The sequence below is a fragment of the Neospora caninum genome, chromosome XI (assembly GCF_000208865.1).
Source record: "Neospora caninum Liverpool complete genome, chromosome XI".
Taxonomy (NCBI): domain Eukaryota; phylum Apicomplexa; class Conoidasida; order Eucoccidiorida; family Sarcocystidae; genus Neospora; species Neospora caninum.
The window spans coordinates 1,847,123-1,868,263 of NC_018397.1; the positions used below are offsets into that span (position 1 = coordinate 1,847,123).

General features: G+C 54.0%; 1 protein-coding gene across 1 annotated transcript; it reads right to left on the reverse strand.

Annotated features, from left to right (window-relative positions):
- Positions 1-844: 844 nt before the first annotated feature.
- NCLIV_055360 (uncharacterized protein) lies at positions 845-20,449 on the reverse strand (the record flags this gene model as incomplete). The annotated part of the gene is made up of 35 exons (XM_003885090.1): positions 845-906; positions 1,435-1,542; positions 1,986-2,069; positions 2,788-3,024; positions 3,472-3,549; positions 4,117-4,149; positions 4,750-4,782; positions 5,232-5,633; positions 5,910-5,997; positions 6,480-6,512; positions 6,686-6,721; positions 7,543-8,030; positions 8,765-9,175; positions 9,413-9,839; positions 10,325-10,440; positions 10,802-10,879; positions 11,104-11,133; positions 11,262-11,342; positions 11,853-12,068; positions 12,603-12,837; positions 13,412-13,479; positions 13,632-13,649; positions 14,062-14,460; positions 15,036-15,059; positions 15,554-15,637; positions 16,326-16,541; positions 16,888-17,067; positions 17,581-17,739; positions 18,151-18,231; positions 18,338-18,641; positions 18,995-19,002; positions 19,607-19,630; positions 19,748-19,759; positions 20,031-20,093; positions 20,443-20,449. The coding sequence occupies 35 exons, from the start codon at positions 20,447-20,449 to the stop codon at positions 845-847; spliced, it is 4,923 nt and encodes a 1,640-aa protein (XP_003885139.1).
- Between the last annotated feature and the right edge of the window lie 692 nt (positions 20,450-21,141).

Consider the following 21,141-nt stretch of genomic DNA (forward strand, 5'->3'; position numbering starts at 1 on the left):
CCCTGGGTCCGGGGATGAACGCATAAAAATTTAATTCCAGGAGTCTCGAGCTTCATGCATGGTAGAGAAGGCAAAAAACGATTTCTGTCTTACTTCTCACTCACCAGAGGAGAACGGAGTTGCACAGTACAGCAGAGGAGATTTTTTACAGTGTAGAATAGGAGCTAGGGACACGCGGACAGCGCGCCCCTTTTGTGCGCACGCTGAGCATCTCGCGTCCCTCTCGCGTCGCCTGTACACCTAGCCGCACGAGAAGCCGGCCTCGCGACACGCCTGAATCGGCTGTTTTTAGGGTCCCTTGGGCTCCATACAAAGATCAAAACGCATTACCGTAGTCTAGGTCGGCGTAGCTAGGTTCCTCCGCATCTTTCTACCTAATAACCCTGCAGAGGAAAAAGCACCAACAGCAGAGAACCAGAAGCGACGGGTTGGGACGGTGACGAGAAGGAAACATACGACGGTGAGGGAGACGAGGAACGCAGCTGCAGGGCGACGTGATGACTGGTCGGGGTTGCACAGTGTAGAGGAGAGACGCGAAGAGAAGAAGCGTGGACAACAGAGGTTCTGTGAGCAGTGGCAACAAGAAACGTCTTACGGAGTCGAAGCACTCGATTAAGTGCTTGCCATTTCAACAGAACAGACGCTATTCATGCCCCGAAAACGTTTTGCAAGAAATAACCAGCGGACCGTAGCCCCCATCGGAGGAAGCAGTCTCGCACCAAGGACACAGGGAAGAGTAGCTGGGCAGGAGCGACAAGACAAACACGATAAGTAGAAGATACGAGAAACGCTTGGAAGAGACAAAACGCTTTTAAACAAAGAACACTGTCTGTCTCGGATCAACTCACAAATCTGGGATGTCTTTGAAGCGGGCATCGAGATCCGACACACTCGTCAGCTGGGGACCTGCAAACCCACACGCACCCCGTTCCGACACCACACGAGGCCTCTCACAGGCTGCCATTTGCCGTTGCCGCGTACTTCTCCCCTATATAAGGGGAAAAACGCATCCCTTTGCGTGTTTCGTCCAGGTCTGTATATCCTTCAAAAACAGACCTTCCCCTCTGGTCCGTTTCTCTACCCCTTTCGCACAAACGCGCCCACAGCCCAGGGAAATGCGTCCACTTCAAGCACATTTGAGTTCACGCAAAAGACCAAAGTTCTGTGAGACGTCCCGTTTTGCGCCGCTCCGAGACTCTGGCGCGAAGCGTTCCCGTTCGTTCCCCGGGAAGGCCCTGTCCGAACACGTTTTCAGTTCACCTGTTGGACCCGCACCAATAGGCATGCGCCATGCCTCTCAAGGGAAGCGAAGGCGACGGGGAAAAATCCGCCAGGTCAGACTGTGACACGAAGCCAAGAGGGTCCGAACAGCTGCAGAAACTGCCAACGAAAATCACGCCAGTTTCGAGAAGTAGAAAGGCGCGATTTGCCTACCTGCAGCGTTGACTCTAACTTCCACGTTGTCGCCTCTCGTCTGGACCCCCGACACGAGGTTTCTGATGCTGCCGAGAGTCACTCTCCCTCCCTGAGTTTGCACGACACCTGAAGAGGACAGCAAAACAGATCGCCAGTCAAGAACAAACTACAAAACCGCGCCGCTCCAACTCACACGTGGACACGGCGTGGTTTCCTGAATCAAGACGGCCGCTGGTCGAATACAAGGGGGAAAGGCCGCCACCGCTCAGCACCGCGAGCAAACATCCACCCATATACTCCCACATGCATATCGATCAAAAGGATGTACGAATATTTAAGTGTACGTAATACACGCAAATACGTGAACACACCCTTTGGTGAGACGCCCGGGACATGCTACCGACGAAATTCACTGAGACACAGCACAGAAACGCCGTCGGAGTGTGGGAACAGGAGGAACAGCGGTCGGGCGCGTTCCCGCGGAAAAGCCGTCAGCCGCCTGATTCCTTGGCCTTTTCGGAAAAGTCTTTGTAGGCAAAGCATTTTTCGCGTCCGTCTCTCTGACTGACCTGTGGGCGGGCCTTGGTAGATAACCTTTCCATTTGAGTCGGTGATACGCATGGTGGCAAACGAGCTCAACCTCTGCGAGCTCGCTGTGGACACAAACGACAAGAAACGCACTCTGGTGAACTGATATGTTTCCAATTAAGCTGTACGTGCGCATGCAAACGACGTCGCCGCTGTGTGGTTTCACCCAGGGTTGGACGGCTTCCCGTCGCGCCAGGCCGCCGGTGCTTCAAACAGGCACCTCAACCGACGACCCTACCCTGTCGGTCCCAGGTTCCGAAGGGAACCCACGGTCTTAGGCCGACCATGGCTGAGCCAGGTTAAAAAAGCAGGCGCCTACGCCCACGTAGGAGCGCGGCACAGGCTGGGGTACACAGTGGGGGTCCAATAGAAAAGCGTCGTCACAGTCCGCATCGAGGCGGGAAAGAAGTTGCTCACAATGCGGATTGCGAAGGCATCCACAAGTGCATGCATTTGTTCTCTGAGCGTGCGCGATGGCTGCGCCGAAACGGCGACGCGTCTGCTTGTTGGCAGGGCGGGAATATCAGTTCCGCCTCTGACCCTCAGTCGGCAGTGTGGAGACTTTCCCTGAAGTGAAGATGAGGAAATACCACCGTGTTGCCCTCTTTGTGAAGGATATATACATATCTAATCTTGTCTCTATGAAGATGTATGTGGACACGAATTGAACTGCATGCACCAGGGAAGGAGACCTGGCTCTACAGGAGCATCTGTGGTGATACACCACGGCTAAACACCGGGAAGCCTTTTCCCTTGCACGGACTCGGAAGCGCACGCACGTACCGCTGGGATCAATATCTTGAAGTGTTAGATTGCCGTTGGTAGTTAGATAGTTATCCCAGTTGACGACGAAACCGTTTCCAGGTGCGTTTCCACGGACGATGTCCTCCAACCAGAACCCAGAAGGCTCTTCATACTGGTACACGGGGAGGCCCGTCCAACCCTTGTGGAGGAGGGCGTCTCGCGTTGCCCAGCAATGGCTTTCTTCGCTCTTGTCGACGAGCACGTAGCTCCGCTCAGCTGGAAGCGAGACACCAGAGACAGCGGCGAAACGAGGGACATGGGAGAAGACGGGAAGGGAAAGAAGAATGCATTCCTCTGGTTCGAACACAACAAGGCGATGATAGACCTGTCTCGCTCCTCTTTGCAGTGCACTCAGCCAGAGAGCAAGTTCCCGCCGCGCCTCTCGGCCTCTCTAGATTCGACCCAGCGAACGGCGGAGGAAGGGTCATTAACGGAAATTGGGAGCGACAGACAAAAGCGGAAGGGAAGCAGACACAGGCAATTCGACAAGACGGACGGCTCCTTCTTCATTGTCGGTTGCGGGGAAGCCAAGCACAACCGACAGGTGTATCGGCCGCAGAATGGAAACCAAGAACACCCCGGGAACTCCAAACACCAAACAACGATCCGGGCCAGATGAGGCATTGGCGCGTTTGGAGAAAGGGAGAATCGAAAGCAACTCACCATTTGTCGACGACGAAGAGAAGGTGGTGAAGCGATTTTGCCGCCAAGTCATGACTCGGATGGGCTCGTGTGGCCCGTCTGCATGCGTGCATACACGACAGAAGGAAAAGCCGGGACGGAAAATGACGTCAAGTTTGCATGGGCTGCAGTGACAAGTAAGTCGAAACGGGGGAAAACAAGAGGAAAGGACGCATGGAATGCTGGACACGACAGAGGGAGTAATCCGACAAATGTAGCGGAACTGGGCCATCCGAGCAAACCACACCAGTACCGTTTTATACCGGGAATATGACACGAAAAGGGTATAGGAAAACCTGGGCTGATTCCAGCTGGAAAAAAAAACAACTGAGCTCGCGGAGCGTCAGACCAAGAAACAGAAACAAACTGGAGGAAAAGATGTCTGTCCCTATGAACACACCTGAACTAATCACAGAGAGGCGACCACAGAAGCAGACCGATGCCACTCCCAGTGCCAACCGGCGAAAAAAAAAACTGGAACTCAACTGAGTCGCCGGTGTGGCATGAAACATCAGCGAACGCCAAATAGTGCACTTGCGATCGCTAATTCACGAGCCTATATCTGGCTAAAGGCGTCGCGGTGGTCACTTCTGACGCGGCAGCTGGATTCGCTCTCTTCGGACTTACTGCAAGACATCTCCTCTTCGTTGAAGGTCAATTCTGGAAACAGAAGAAGAGCAATAGCGAGTCAGCATGCAACAGACATCTCACACCTTCACCGCAGACGATAGCATATACAGAAGGCCCCGAGAAAATATCACCCTGCTGGCTCTGGACGTTTCCCCACCCCGCGGGTGAAGCCGCTTTTGCATAGGCCAAGGAAGACACAGGCAAAAGCGTGAGATGTGCTTCCCCATCTCAATAAAGATATATTCTTGCATGTACTCGCGTAGTTCATCGTGGCCCTGTCCGTTAAGATTGATGCGGAGCGTGCTTGGGGCCATATACTCGCCGGCGATTCGACAAACACACGTATCTGGCTGCGCGTGAGTGTACTTGAAGAAACACAGCATGGAAAGGTGCATCTGCAAACGAAACAGGCAAAATCGGATCTCGTGTTTCGCTCGATATTGCGCTGGGGACAGAAGACACAACGACAGCTGAGAAAGGCAGCTGATATGCACAGCCAGCGACATGGCAACGCGCATTCGCTTAGTCGCACCAGAGCGCCCATCGTGTTATGAGTATTTACTCAGCGACGCGCAACAACTGACGTGATGCTTTCACGTCCCCTTTCCTCCCTAAGCCGAAAGCACTTACGTGTGCTGAAGACCTTGCCAGTCCAGCTGCCCACTGCAGATACCACCGCACAAAGTAGGACAGTCCCAATGCAGGCGCTTCGGGCGATCATAAAAATGAATCGCCGCACGCCTTAAATAGACAAACATCCACGCGCGCACGCCGATTGTGACTGAGCTATGCGATAACGGATGCTCCCACATGCCGATCCCTCAACGACTGCAGTGACTGGACTCGGCAGTCACCCGAATCGACCAGAGCATAGGGTCGGTCCACGCAGAACTCAAAAGGTTGAGTCAGAGTACGGAGTCAGAGTTTAAAATTTCAACAAAGACCAAAACACGCGCGTTCCTGGCCCTTCACCGGCGAGAATTTATGCACTGTTTAAGCAGCTGCGTGCTCTCGGCCGCTGATTCACACACGGGTACTCAGCTGTGATAGGGAGACCCAACTCGGTAAGAACCGCGCTTCGATGAAGCCGAGTGGGGTGTTTGGTGACTTACGCCCGACGTTGATGACGGCCCAGTCTGGCACTTTGGCCTTGGGAGGTTTGCCCTTTCCGATGGCGTTGCTGATTCGCCTCTTGAGGGACTTGAATCGTTTTGCAACCGAGAACGCCTTCTTCCGTATCCACGAGGTGGCCTTTTGCAGCATTCGCTTCAGCCGCTTCCCTCGGCCCGCCTTGGCCATAGCGTACGAAACCATGTCTGCTCGAGCTGCTCGCATTCTGTCTTGGTCAGGATAGCCGTCCATCCAGTCGCACCGGAGCGAGAAGTCCCAGAACTCTTTGTAGTCGGGCAGAGCAATCTTGATTGATGTCACGGCCGTGAATACCTTTGAAATCTCCTGCTGCATCACGGTGGTGTCCTTCGTCTTGATGCCCGAAAGCTTTTCGACAACCATTTCTGAAACGTGGCGAAAAGGAAAGGCGCCAGTCCAAAAGACAGTTAACGGGAGCAGAGGCGAGACACACCGTGGTGCCCCACGCAGGGCTTGAAGAAAACACGGTACACTCCTGAGTCCAGGCACCAACGGCGCGAGAGACCGCATCCACGACAGCGCTTGTCCACACTACGAGGATAGCGACAGCCGGACCGAAAGAAAGGAAGAACCCCTACCGAGTCGCGTCTCCAGAGAGAGAGAAAAAGCAGGAGGCAACGTGCGTTCCCGCGACGACTTACGGCGGTATTTGCTGCACCACAAATCCAGCGCAAATCGCGATCCGAGGATCACAGCACTGGCATCGACATCTGGTCTCCCCCGTCGCACCTGTATTTGGACACCACAAAAGGAACCACCACTGCGTCTCATATTTCCTCGTCGCAACAGATGTGCCTACAATGCATTTCGCATACTGCGTTTCTGACAAACGTCCGACACACCAAGAAAATGCGTTTATGGCTAGCCTCTGGGTTCTTGCAATGACACAGGTGATCCACAAGACTCAAGAACCCTGGGAAACACTCCTTCGTCGAAAACTCGCTGTGTGCATCTGCGAGCTTGCGATTCACCCTGTCCACCTGCGCGACTGTATGTACGGCTGAATGCCAACACAAATCCCTATTTGCGAGCGCGATCGCGATCGTTCAAAACGCCGTACACACATGGATTACAGACAAGCCTCCTCCGTGGGAGTTCAGGTCAAACAGACGTTTGGGCACGACCGCGGCTCATGTGAGAAGAAACGGTGTGACCGTTCCCGACTGCATCGGAGACAACGTTTCCTCCTGCGTCTCCGGAAGAGAGCTTACTTTTGGTTGAGGCTGTGCGTCTGTTTGCGCCGGCTGAACACAAAGCAAGCAGACCACCCTCAGGAAGCAAACGTTGTGATGCCAGCAGGGTCCGCGTACACGATTTCAGTCGGTCCTGTGTATATACAGAGACAACATCCTGGCAATGAACCGTCACATCTTGCCCTTGGAAAGCTGTTCGCTGGTCTCTGTGGTCACAGTCTTACCTTGTCCCCGGCGGCTGCCTTCTTTTTCCTTCTAAACTGCAAACAATAACGGCGAAAGCGGACATCACAAAGTGATGCTTGGTGCGATCATAAAAACGAATCGCCGCACGCCTTAAATAGACAAACATCCACGCGCGCACGCCGACTGTAACTGAGCTATGCGATAACGGATGCTCCCACATGCCGATCCCTCAACGACTGCAGTGACTGGACTCGGCAGTCACCCTAATCGACCAGAGCATAGGGTCGGTCCACGCAGAACTCAAAAGGTTGAGTCAGAGTACGGAAGTCAGTGTATGCGTGCACGGACACTAATCTAAGCAAAGGCAGGAAAAAATCATATTGGAGAGACGGTGGGAGAAGACACGGGACGGGAAGGATCATCTGCTTGGGAAGAAGCTCGGTTCAGGCTTAGCACGGGCGCGGCACACACGCGGAAATTTCAACGCAGACCAAAACACAAGTCTGCGGGAGGTTATCCGTTCGTCTGTTGCTGTGTGGGCTTCGACTGGTGTCACGACTGCTTCCTTCCCATAACTTCCCGTGGTGCTGGCGTCTCCGAACGCGTCCTCGGCGCATGCAAGTGACACCCTCCCGGGAGTCGCCCTTTTGACGCCCGACGGTCCCGTGTTTGACCAAAAGTTCAAATGTGTTGCTCTGCGCCAAAGGCGTATTCTCCACTCAGCGAGTGGTCTCGTCTGTGGATCTACTCATCAGTGAACCGTGCTCCCAAAGCTCAGGCTCACGCACGCTCGTCTCTGGTTCAGTCGAAGCGACGCCTTCCGCCCCCTGCCTTGCCAGCCCTGTGTTACGCTAGCCCAGGGAAGCGCGTGAAAACCAATGTCTCCTGCGCTTACCAGTTTGCGGAGCTGCACAAAGCTGCCTTCTTGATCCTGCAGCGCGTCCGAGTCGTCTGCGTCAATTTCGCTCTCTTCCTCCGTTTCGTCTTCCACCGCTCCTTCGACGAACGAACCCGCCGCAGTCCCTTCCCGGCCAAGCGTGAACGTGGCGTGTCCACTAATGCGTTGCTCTCTGGGCTGCGCTCTCGCAGAATTGCGCGTCGCCTGCTCGTTGGCTGGGGAGTACCCTTCGCATCGCTCTGCCAAGTCTAGGGCAACCTGGACAACCGTCAGCGGGTCTTTGTACGTCGCCTGGAGGTGATTCATGTAGGCCTCGACGGCGCTTCGCTTGAGCGGTATCGCCGGAATCTTCAAAATGTCGGAACCCGCCTCGACGACTTCGCCCGTGGCAGTCGTCACGCTTCGGACCACGCCCGGGAACAGGTGCGTGTACTTCTTGCAGCCCACCAGCACGATTCGCGCGGCGGCGTTCGACGGGCCGTTTTCTGGCAACCATCAGAGACACAACACACAAGAGAGCAGCATTGCGACATTGAGAGCGCACCGCCTACAGCTCCACGTGAACGCAAATTTCTCCTGGCCGATCCTGGAGACTGAATTTTGCGGATGAACGCGGTGGCCGGTCGTAACCGACTGCTTGCTTGTTCGCCGTCTGGGGCAGAAAAAACGGGAACGCGCTACATTGGTCGTAGCGGCGTCCCGAGGGCATCACCTCCCCATCGGGGTGGCCTGGCCAGACGAGACAGCCGGGCAAACAGTCCGTGTCCTCATTCCTGTTCTGTTCTATCTTTTCTCGATTTTCGCAGCAGGCACGCCACTCTGGCGTGCCTGCTGCGAAAAACGGAAGGGCGGATCCGTCGGCAACGCGAGACGCCTCTTTTCGCCTGCCTTTTCCGACTGCGGTTCGCGCAAGGCTGCAAGCTTGTCCGCACACGGAAGATCTCTCAGAGGAGTCCGTAGGGCGCGTGGCGAGAAAACGGGCGATCACTCATCTACGCAACTCCACGGTCATCTGCATCCATGTCCAGAGGTGTCTCCTCTAGAAACCGCCATACGAACACTGTGACACGTTCATTTACGGACTCGCACATTCGTCTCCGGGCACCGCTAGACTGCCCAAGTATGCATGTGCACCTACGAGATTATGAAAGTCGGTGTTCATGTACGCATATGTGTGTATATGTGCTGCGCTTCCCCTTGGTTTTTTTCGCGTTCTTACCGTTGACCCATAAGTAGTACCAGAAGAGCTTCTTGGCGTTAGGAATGCTGGGACTGGAGACGTCCAGCCGGTCGAGGGTCGGGTCCATCCAGAGAGCGACGAGCGCATGGATGAGAAGCGTGGGGGTGTTGAAGTCGACTTTTGTGCCCTGTCCCTGCATGTAGAATCTGTGGAGGAACCGTTCACGGAACATTTTAGCGAGCGATTTAATTACCATGAGGGCGCCCTGGTAAGCCTTCAAATTCACTATCGGTTTCCGCGTGGTTGCGGCCACGATTGCCTTCCACGTCCGGGGGACCGTTCGGCGCTTGTTTTTCTGGAAGATACCCAGGAACCACGACTTGATCTGAGCTCCGGCCTTCTCTAAAATGGACATCTTGTACTCCTCAACGATTGTGTGAAGGAAGAAACCTGCAGCAAACGAGAAAGGCGGCGAGGAAAGCCATGGAGAACACAGACTGGCTCTCGAGAACCTACATCTGGCTAGATGCCTCGCCTGTACGCACAAAGGCCGCGTGTTTTGCTCCTTGCATCGCCTTGGTGGGACTGCCTCCACTTTTCCCTCACTTCGCGGCGTCCCATCGAAAGTCTAGGGGGAGTGGCCTCCTTTCAGTACCCTTTTCTCTGGTCCACGTACGGCTCACTTACCAATCTGAAGAGCCATGGAAGCGAGAGGCGCGCCGAACGGCTTCAGTTCCTGGTGCTTTGCGACAACGGAGTCGTTTTCATACCACAATTTCGAGAAGATGGCTCCGATGGCAGACTCGCCAATCGATTCCTTGAGTTTGTTCGAGTTCTTGAAGCCTTTGGCCGCATTCCGAATTCCTCGTATGTGGATCCACGTGTGCACGACGAGGTTCATGACATCCCGGGTTATCGGATCGGCTTTCAACATGTTGCCGTACCGGAGGAGGGCATCTCGCATTCGAATCGTGTCGAAGGTGAATTCGCCGCGACGCAGGTTTTTGTAGTCGACTTTAACGGGTTTTTCGCCCTTCATCGCCTTGACTTCATTGTGAGACTGCCAGTGCTCGTAGAGCCGGCGTGCCCACATGCCGAGATTCGGGTCCGCGATCTAGAAGAAACAGAAGAGGAAAACACAGCGAGACAGGGTTGCACGGACCTGAAGGAAACCAACCGGGCAGGGAGGCAAGGAGCGCCGCGTCGACGCCGGGCGAAATAGTCAGAAAAAGCGAGATACACCCAGAGAAAGGCAGAAGAAGGGAGGAGCCACGGAAGGAGCGACGAAGGGAGACGACAAAGAGACACCTGGGGACGAGCAGTTTTCGAGGAAAAGCGCGAGGGAGAGCAACACTGGAAGAAAGAACAAAAACCCACTGACGCTCCAGAAACAACGCAAAGGACAGGTGAAACCAGAACGACACGGAAACAGAAAAGTGCACAGACCACATAATGAAAGGGCAAATGTGTTAACGGTGGTGACTGACAAAAGGAGAGCGCGGCGCGAAATGGGACGCACTGTCCCTCGCGTAGACGGTAAGATCTTGCTGACACTCTATGTTACCAAAGGATTTGCTCCTACAGTCCTCTACCACTTACTTGCTGGTCTCTGGCTCCAAGTTGGAAGAAGGCTTTCCCAATTCCGTATGCCCTGTGTATCTTTCCAACGAGCTTCATGAGTGTGGTGTCCAAAGAGAAGAAAACGTTCGTCATAACTGCGGGAAACGCGCCAAAATGAAAGGGAGACACAACAGGGAGTGTTCGCCTTTGGTCGCTCGCCAAGTGTTACCAGAAGCCTCTGTGACTCGAGCGAAGCCAGAGGCGGTCAGGAAACATTTCAGGAGGGACGGGCAACGAACCAGAGAGGAGGGACACTGAGAAATAGAGAGCCGAAGCAGACGCTGTGGGGCGCGTGAATCGCAGGTGCCGCGGACAGGAGCACGGAGGCACACAGTTGAGGTGGACTTCGGCGGCGGGAGACAGCCTAGATATCGAAAGGAGAGATGGCGAGAACGAGTATAACAGACGAAAGAAGGAAGGGAGCCTATGTCATGAAAGGAATGACGAGCAACGCACCGTCGTTGTGAAGCCTGTCGACTTTCTGATAGCACGCCACGTTGCACAGGTCCAGGTAGCCGTACGGCGAATGGCGTGCTGCGAACATGAGACAGAGACAGCGCACGGTTTTCTTTCAACAGAACAGTCCCTTTCTGTGTCTCATTAGCTTGTCCCTTGCCCCGACTTCGAAACGCACCATCGCCGCCTGAGATCCTCCTGTGCCTGCACCATCGAAGCGCTTGCGAAAACGTCTAGGGATAACAGTCCCCTCAAGCGTAGATGCCACCAGCAAGTTTCGGATAAACAGCGGCCAGACCTACCCTTTCTCCTGGTCAAAATGCCTTTGGGCGCTGAGAAGGAAACAAAGGCAAAAGCAAAACAGCCGGTGAACAGCATTGCAGGGACGAAAGAAAGGCGTCTGCGTGTGTGGGAAACTCAAACACAATAACGAGAAGAGTTTTGGACACAACTGTCTTACCTGCAACGAAGCTCTGCTGCATCGCTGCAGTGAGCTCCATAAGCTCGTAGTCGTATTCCAGAGGAAGCTGCGGGACGATCCCTGAGGCATAAACAGAAGCGAAAAATGCGGAACATGTGGTAGCGGAGAAATGGACGGCGAAGTGTGATGTTTAAACCAAGATGCCGCCCGGCTTTGATGCTGCGCCTTCACTTTTCCTCTCTCATCCCGTTGGCCATGAGTATACTCGATCCTGAAAAAGTCTCTTAGAACCGAAGAATACCACCGGTTTTACATGTTGCTCTGTTTCCACCTCTACGCAGATGCATATTTGTACGTATGTATATATATGTATATATACATGAATAGATATTCGTATGCTCTCCATATATGTATATATAGTGTGCATCTGCTGGCGCACATAACTCCCCGCAGAAGCCTAAAAGCAGCGAGAGTGAATATCGAATCACTGCAGCGAGCGGTTTCATCCGAAAGCGTCTGCATCCCCTTGCCAAAGCCATGTTGCTTGTGAAGCGTCAGCGGTCACAAGCACATTTCCAAGGCCAGAAGACGCGGAACGGCTCAGGGTTTTCCTCTCAGCTTCTTTCTCACCGTCGTTTTGGAGCAACGCCACTTTGTGCAAGAATCGTTGCCGCGAGTTGTCGTTTCCGTGCCTCTGCAGTTTCATGAAGGCGGAGTGGTGGATATACATATCGAAGTACCGAGACTTCATTATTTCGTTCACATTGCGGCATCCGCTGCTGGTGATACCATAGAAGCTCGGGGCAGGCGCGGCTGGCGCTTGCAGGGACGCGTATTGTGCTTTCCCTGCGCGAACCCGATCACAAAGCGGAAGAAACGAATCGGGAAGGGGGACGGGCAAGGATTCAAATGCGAGGCACGGTGGCGAACCAGAACCGAGGGGTTACTTCGACAAGTGAGGACAGCGAAGAACGACATGGAAAAGAAGGCCCAGAGAGCCCCACGCGCCTTCAAAGGCTTACCAAGACCTTGCGAGCAACTTCCTTCTACTTTTTATGGTCCATGTTCGTTTACTTTTTCCCGCAGTGTCCGAACGAGAAGACTGCAAGACGGTCTGTGTCTCGTGTGCTCTCTCTGATGATCGAGGACCATCTCTAGACATTGCAACAAGGTTCCCACTCGGTGCGAAACACGGATTCAAAAACATCAACTTCGGGTATTTCCCCTTTTCCCCGCTCTACGCCTCAGGCGCGTTTGCGCAGGCTCCTCTTGGGGCGCCTCGACGGCCACACCCGCCGGGAGAAAAAAGCTACGCGAGAGGGAATGCGCGAGGTCTCGCTGGCTTGAGCGGACATGTCCGTCCTCTGCCTGCCTCCTTACAAGCTTCCGAAGCGAAGAGCAGAACTTCTCGACTATCCGAGAAATCAATAATCTTGAAGACTTCCTTCCTGGCGGTTTTCGTTCGTGCCATGATGTCCATCCACCCTAAGAGTCGCTCCCCCAAGTTGTGTCTCGGGAAATCCTTGAGGCCTTCGTCTGCGGGGGCCGATGGGAAAATTTGGGCGTCGCTGGCAGTGACGTCGCAGAGGTCGTTTCTCAAGTGCAGGATGTAGTCCTAAAACGTCAGCAGCCACACGCTGAACAGCTGATTCAAATGCGCCAAAACGCCTCGAACACGAAGAGATGCGCGTTCTGCTCGAGAAAACGCGCGACACGCGGCCACCGGCGAACACAAGGCCCCGCAGACACTAGGCAAAAAAGCTCGTGACGCGATTACGCCCATGAGCAAAACGACGTAACGTCAAACAGAAGGGAAGGTATCCGGTGTGTTGCCGCGCACCATTATGCCTGGAAAAAGAAACACCGGCGTTTCACACAACGGCCCAGCAACGTCCCCAGAGGAGAGACTCCGATAGGCACCAACCCACAGGCGCACGAGAACTGATTTCTGAGCGGGCACCGTGTCGTGATTAACGAGCGTCGCCTTTAATAATGGAACGGGCCAAGCAGGTGCACGCGAGCGGAAGCGTGTACACAGCGAAGTCAAGCGCCTGTCTACGGGTCCCAAAAACTATATGAAAAACGCCACACAAATGACCACAAGAACAAGCCGCGCCCTAGCCACCATTTGCGTCCGTCGGGCGTCTAATAAATGCACCAGCTTTCCAAAAAACATTCTTTATTCTCACCGCTCCGAGATGGCCTCCTGTGCGCAGCGGCGCCATGGGCGACTGGCCAACGATGACAGGGACTGTCTCTGAAAACAATCACATCGCGTGAGTGCATCCAAGAATCGTCAGGCCTTTAGGCAGGGAGTTTAAATGTCGAGACACCGTATACGCTGGCGCAGCCAGCAGGGGAGTCAGTGGACTAGGAATGAGGAAGTCGAGCTTTTGGGCGCCGGCTTACGTATGTAGGCGTTGGGGTCTGAAAAAAAAACGCCACAGGATATGCACACACAATGTCCGAGCTTTTGCAAAGCAGCGATGAGGGGAACCAAATTTGGCAGGAAGGCAACAATGTATAAGGAATCGATTACACTATACATACATCGGGGTATCTGAGGATACAGACTGACGCGGAGAGCTGGGCAGACGCGCGTAGCGAGAAGACGTGCGGAGAGGTGCGGACAGGAACAGCGACAGAAGGGGGTCTTAAATTGAGGATCGGCGATCCAGACCTGTAGAGTCTTAAATTCTGTCGCGCCGGTAGGCGGCACAAATCGTCGCAAGGTCGGGCAACCGAGGCAGCGCCAAAAGCTGTCTTCTGCCCCGCTGAGGAGACCCTGTTCATCGTCGTTGCGTGCGTCCCAGGGGTCTGCGGTGCCGATCAGACTTACTGTCCATAACTTGACAGACTTTTGCGACGATTTCCTGGAAGAGTTCCATTTTGAGTTGCCTGAAGGATTCTCGGACAATTTCTTTCCTGACGTTTGCGTCCGAATCTTGGCCACGTGAAGCAAGTCGCGATTTGACTCTCGCGGTGTGATTGATCAGCTCTTCGACTCCGGACAGTTCGAGGAGCGCGTTGGCAACCATCTGAGGCGTCAGCGTTTCAACCGCACTGTGGACGATGTTCATCGCGTAGTCGAGGAAAGCTTGCGCCAGCGCAAAGTCTTGCGTCAAGGTTGCAAGCAGCTGCGTCCGAAGCTCATCGAGTGGAAGGACAGTGCCCGGACCGGGCGGATTTGCCGCTACCGCTTCGACGAGGCGCTTGCACGCGCTCAAGATGACGTGGCCTGTGGACGCGAAGGGTGGGGGAAAACAGAGGAAGTGGCGAACGGAGAGTGAAAATCGGAGACAAAAGGAAGGGACTCTCCATTCGTCCGTGGTCCAAACAAGAGGCATGCGAATGGAGTGATTTTGTGGACTGAGAGCGAAACAGAGAGACGTCGACCCCCCGGAGAAGACGGGGATACCCAAGGTAAGATAGCGCATACACAGGCCTGCCGAGGACTCCGGCGCGGTAACCGCGGGGGCGAAAAAAACAGCAGAGACCGCCAAACCCGACCGGCTCAGACGCAGGTGGTGGCCGTAATGGGAAGCAGAACACAAGACAGGAGAGCAGAATTGGAAGCAAAAGTCGAGCTGCCAAGGGCTGATATAGAGGGTTCTGGGGCTCAGGAAAAAAGCGGCAGCAGAGAAAAGAATCAAAAAGGCGAAACCGAAGAAGCAGCCCTCAGCGGCAGGAGAAAGAAGATCTAAAACTCGTGGGGGAGAGAACGATGAAAGAGGAGGCGTGAACGTGGAAGGAAACTTTTTTGAGGGACTGTAGAGTTACCCACCCCCCTCCCCACACGCAACAGCGACTTACAGCCAGCACGAAGATGGTATCCAGCTGCACATCAGCACCACACGACGCAACACACGGTCGAGAACAGACATGCTCCATGAGGGTCTTGGGTACATGCATGCAGGTGGAGGCTGAAGCCTCGGCGCACACGTTCCATATAAGGTTCGTTGTCTTCAATTTTGCACGTGTTCACCAATTCTGCGTTCTACACAGCTAGTTTATATATCTGCAGCAGAAAAGATGTGTCTAGGTCGACGCATATACTCATATGACTTCAAATAGTGAGGCAAGCACACATGCGTTTGTGTAACTGCATCCACGTGACGCTCGTTCACGCCGACAGCCCCGAAGATCCTAAAGCCAAGCCCACATTGGGCCTTCGTAACGCTTTCCGGTTGGACTTCCCGTCGAAAAACCACGTGGAAAGAAGCCTCCCCCGGTCACAGATTTCCTTTTTGTCACTGGAACAACGCCGCCAGCTGGAGGCGGTTGAGATCCATCAGCTTTTCCTTCTTTTTCGCCTCCACTCGAAAGCATACCAGAAATCTTCGTCAATGCAGACTGCATTGCATTGTACGCCGAGACCTGCGCAAATTGATCGGCAGCCGCCGCCGCCGCAGAGGCTGAAAAAGCAAAGGCCGGAACCGGGACAGCTTCCACATCGTTCAAACGCTCTCCTTTCAGGCAAACTTATCGTCAACTCGTACAGCCTTGCAAGCAAAGACCAATGCACGAAAAACTGAGCTACATGTATGTGCTCTAGAGTGCATAAAAACTCAGGCCCACATAAACCTGGAAATAGCCGAGTCGTTCGCCGAGACACACGTTCCAACCAGACACTCGCGCGCAGAAGCAACGCACAAATCCGTGCAAGTGCCCTGTGTGGCAGCTTCCCACGTGGATAGACACGATCAAACGAACACACACACACACACGCTTCCGAATGCCTGTCGAACCGCACAAAGGCACGTGTCTCTCTTGATATAAATATATGTATATGCGAGGTGCATGCAGCTGAAGCTGCCTATCGCTTCCCCTATGCTTCTACTTGAGCAAATATTCGGTTTGTCTACATATGGGCCGGGGTGTTCATGCGTTTTCCTCTTCTGTTCCGGTTGCTTATTTCCGCCCTCGTCAACGGGTGTCAAGAGACTCGGGGGGCCAGCAGAGGCATGTTGAGTGTCTGTCTCTCCGGCGATCAGGCGTTCGACCTTTTCCCTACACCCACACTACCCGTCGAATTTCTAGACGGCGACACAGCGGAGTGAAAGCATGTCATGGAAGACATTTCCTTGGCGCCTTTTCGCCTACCGTCTCGCCTAAATTTGTCAATCGTAGCTTCCTGGAGAGGTCGAGCTTCCTCATAAGCGTCTTGGACTGCTTGCGGGACCCCGGAGTCGGTCGCGTCAGGGTTGTATGGCGGCGGTCGCTGGTATTCTTCATCCGGCGTTCGATCTTGTGCCCCTCGCCCATCTTCTTCATTCTCCGTCGGAGCCTCCTGGGTGCCTTCCAATTCGGCGAAGATCCCTGTTGAAAAGCCCGAAGAGAGCATGCGTACGGGGAAGCGACAGGCGTAGTCATGCACGCGATCACAACTGAAGTTCTCAAAGGTCCGCGCAAAAATGAACTGCAATCTTCCACTGCCTGCCAGGCACATAGGTTCAAACGCCTCCTGTCTTTCCTCCATCCTTCACCCAAGAAGAGGGACTGTCGTTTTCCCCCTGCCGCAAATCCTGTCTCTCCTCCAAGGAGCATGCCGTTTGTCAATCTTCCTTCCACTGACCATACAGAATTTCCAAGGCAAAAACTTCCCCTTCGCACCTCGCAAAACCCTCATAAAGCTCTGTTCACGAATCGACAGGTGACTGCTCACCTTGACTCGGCGAGGAGCCTTGCGCTGGTGCACCTGACCCCGAAGGGGACGCATTCGTGCGGGCGGGGGGACGGGGTGATTGTCCAACGCCGATCTGAGATGTTTTTCCTTTCACGGCCTCGTTAATTTTGTTCTTTTCCGCGATTGTCAAAGGGGCCCGCTCTTCACACACTAGGTTGCCTGGAAGAAAGGGAGAAACGAAAAAGAAACTTCCTGTCGTGAGCAACGGGTCCGGTTCCTCAAGCGCGAACGCCGGCGTCGGTTTCTTATCTTTCCGTCAGGACTCTGCATCAAAGGCATCCACACTGGATTTCCCTTTCTACCCCCACTGAACCAGCGTGTGTTTGCAGGGTTGCCCATCCTCAACTGCCTTCCCTTGGTCGGCCGGAGATTTCCCTTCCTCTGTAGTGCCATCGAAGCGATCCTCTTTTACCGGATCCCCCCTTTCCGTTGATGTGGGTAATCGTGGCGTGTCTATCCAGACGAATGGGCCGTCATCTCTGTATTACACCCTAAAACCAAAGTCCGACACGCACTGCCATCTCCTTCAATGGTGAGTTTTGCTTTTCGCGTTCTGGTTTCCTTCTTCCAAACCGCGTTTAACCTTCTGGGTCCTCTGTTGTTGTGTTGGTTTTCCTGTACCACCCTCCTCTTCCGCCTGAACACTGTGCGTCTCTTTCCGCATGTCCTTACTAGATTCCTCAACAATCACGGAGGTGGCTGCGAATTCGTGAAGGAGCTGGCAAGTGTAGGTTGGTTTTCTTCGAGCCAAGCAGACTTGAACGGGGTCTTCCAGAAGAGGCGAGTTAGAGCCGTTCGCGGAGGATATGAACCGCTGCAGGGTGACGAGATCTGGACCCCACACGAACACGGCAAACCGAGGAACAAACGAACCAGGTTTCTGTCGCTGTCCCTCGTGAGAGCAGACGGGTCCAGCATCTCAGCTGTGCACAGATCAAGACGTTTTTCCACGATGGGGAAGACTTGTGCCAAAACGTGAAAACTTCATGTCCTCTCTTGAACGATCAGAGATATGTGATTCCCAATCATACGCGACCTTCGGTTCTTCCGTGACGCCAGCGGGAACCCGCGAAACGAAAATAAGGGCTTACCGGTGGGAGATAGATAGTCCGGCATTTGATCTAAATCGCAGACAGGGCAAAAGGAGAGACCACACATCAGGAAACGGAAATGTTTTCTCCCTGCGCTGTACCCGGAGTTCTCTATAACGCCAAGGGTTCCCCGTTTGCCGCGATTTCTCACCTGGCCGCTCCTCATCATAGTCGGCAGGACCCACGGTTCTGGACTGCAAGATCTCGTGAACTTCCATCGGGTCAATGCCTCCTAGGAAAACAAACACAGAACGAGAACACGAGCCGGTCGTCTTCTGGCAACTCACAACGCTGGGAGCCGCACGTGGCGTTATGCTGTCGAGAAACAGGATGCGTACCCCGAAAAAAGGGCTGCCTGGCCCCAGCGCCTTGTCCAGCGCATTCGATCTTGCCGTCGACAGCATGGCACTCCAGAAAATGGACGCCGTTGTGCCGAGCCGGAGCAGCTGCCACATTCATGGGGGGAGGCGAAAAGTCCTCCCCGCCGAACAGATCATCCGCCGCAGCGGAGCCTCCCGGTGCGGCTCGGGCCGGACCGCCAAACACACGCGTCTTTTGAGCAGCTTGCTGTGACAGGGAAATCGCAGGGGTGATGTCGATGCCAGTTTTCGTAGTCGGCAGAGCGTCGCTCACCAACAAACCCTGAAGGAAAAGGGGAAGGCGGCCGCGGAAAGATCACAACAGGTGGGGCCGGAAATCGACAGAGACGAGTCGGCTCTCCATCCACGAGGACGGTTCGAAAAAAGTTGAGCCGTTCAGGGTCGCGAGAGCAGATGCGAAAAAGACATGGAGTGGCGCACTAGAAGAGACAGAACAGAAAACGTGGTAAGAGCAATCATTGGACATCTGAGATTGCAGGACACTCTGGTTGAGACAAAGATAGGAAAAGGAAAGTCGGAAAGAGATGGCGAACAGCGCGAAGAACGAAGGATGTATTTGGATGCACCAGCGAGGAGCCAGCTGAGACATGCTCTCTGCATGGGGAGCGTCCGCACCTGGCCACCTGCAAGCAGGACACGCACGGAACGGAAAATGAAAAAATTAGCGGAGGCAGGATGTGGAGACATGCGCCGTTGAAAACAGGAAACAGTTTAGGCGGTGTGCGACACGAGGGGATGCTCGCGCCGGGAGCGTCATCTACAAAAGGCTCTCCGTGAAAATAATGCCGTTGAAGCAGGGGATGTGGCGTTCTGGCAAGATTCAGAGATGTTACCACGAATCATTTTAGCTGTGCTCGCAGTCACTCCTTCGCGTTTCGTCTGACGAAAGGTTTCATGTACATTGAGGCACTGGGATGAAGTGCAGCGTCCGTCTCATGTCTCTGTTTACGTATCATGTGAAACGAACCGTGGATCTGCTTGTGACTCGTACGAGCGTGGCCGAGTAAGCATGGTTGCCATATCCAAAGAACGTGATGGAAAACTCGTTCATCCTCTCTGCCTCTCTTAACTCCTCTGTCGAGATCTCCGACTCTTCGGCACCCGCCCGAGCGAGCCACCACGAATGGAGTAGAAAATAATCACTTTCACGATGGAGCCACCTAAGAAGGGGGTGGTGTCCGATTCAGACCACAGCCGATGCATCCTACTCGGGAAAAAAACGCTTACGTTCATTTATGACGGTTGGGGCGACTGCAATACAGAACACACACGCAAGGCACCTCACATTGGAAGCGGGCAGCTTAAGGAGCCTGCTCCATCGAAAATTGCGAATTTCTTCCGATGCGCCGAAACGTTCACTAGACTTACGAGCGATCCGATCTGTAAGAAACGCAGAAACAACAAAGAAAACGAAGTAATTAGAAGACGGGCAAGCCGGACGGCAGCAACCACATCAAAGGCGCAGCGACGGGGACAAACTGATCCAGAAAACCACGAAACTCGCAGCGCGTCCGGTTATACACACCTCCCTTCAGTCGCTGGAACCGCACAAAATAGATGGAACAAAGTGAAAGCGCTTTTTCCTTGGTGTATCAGTGACGCGAAGACAGGCAGGCAGATGCCAAACACAGACTCCGCAATACAGACTTACCAGCAGTAGGAGAAGCCGCCACAGAAGCGAGAACTCCCGAGAAGAGCAGAATCTGGACAGAAGCTGATAGTGAACACATCACACCATACACGGACGCACGGATGACGACGAATGTGTTCTCCATTCAGCCCCTTCAGCGGTCAAAAATCGGCCGCGTTTCAGCTGCCGGCTGCAGAAATAAAGACGATCAGCACAGTATGTCCCTGGGGAATCCCAGAAAGGAACCTGAAGCTGCCCACCCAAGAGATGAGGTTCAGATGAAAAACGTGGAAGCCACGTCCTTGCTATGAAGAAGCTGCAACCCCCCTGACGGATTCAATCCCTGGAACCGCGGCTAGCGAGTTGTAAGCAGCAGTTTGTTAGCCCAGCTTCCTGGTTTGTTACATGAAAAAAAAAGATGAAAAATGCTCACCGATCATTTTCAGTGGAGAGAGCAAAAAGATACGCCAAGTGAATCTCGCCATGGCGCCTCTGAAGACTCAAAGAACAAGTCTTCTGGCACTGGCGGGGGGCTACCGAAGGATGCAGCTCGTCATGAAATGGACAAGTAGACAGGGAAAAAGAAAGTATAACCGCTGAAGGAGCGGCCAGAAAATACTTTTGCCTCTTCTCAGACTCGTTTGGTGCTTGGAAACAGGGCGACGGGTTTTGTGTCGACGAGGATTCAATTCGCAAGGAAGAAAACACACTGCTCCTCTGTTGTTCGGAAGACACAAGGTAGCGCTATGTTTTATGGGGCTGCAGACATTCAGCTGTACGCCGTCTCGCCATGGAACGAAACTAACAAAGACAGGGTGCTTCCCCGGCCCCGCACAATGTAACGGGAGCTCCTCTGCTTTATATTCAGTGTTTCCAAAGGAAAAGTGACATCAAACGGGGGCCCGAAACTTCAGTCGATGCGAATTCGCCACAATTCCGCCAGCCAGTTGCTCGATGGCGTGTCCTCTGGACCGCCGCCCTCTCGTGTCAACACGAGTCCAGGGCATCATCTTGAGCTGCGCGCATGTGTCAGCTGGCCGCCTCTGCGACGCGAACAACACGCAAAAAACGACCACCTCCGTTGATGCTTGTTTTCAGACAGACTTCCGGCCGTCTCTCAAGGGTGAAGGAC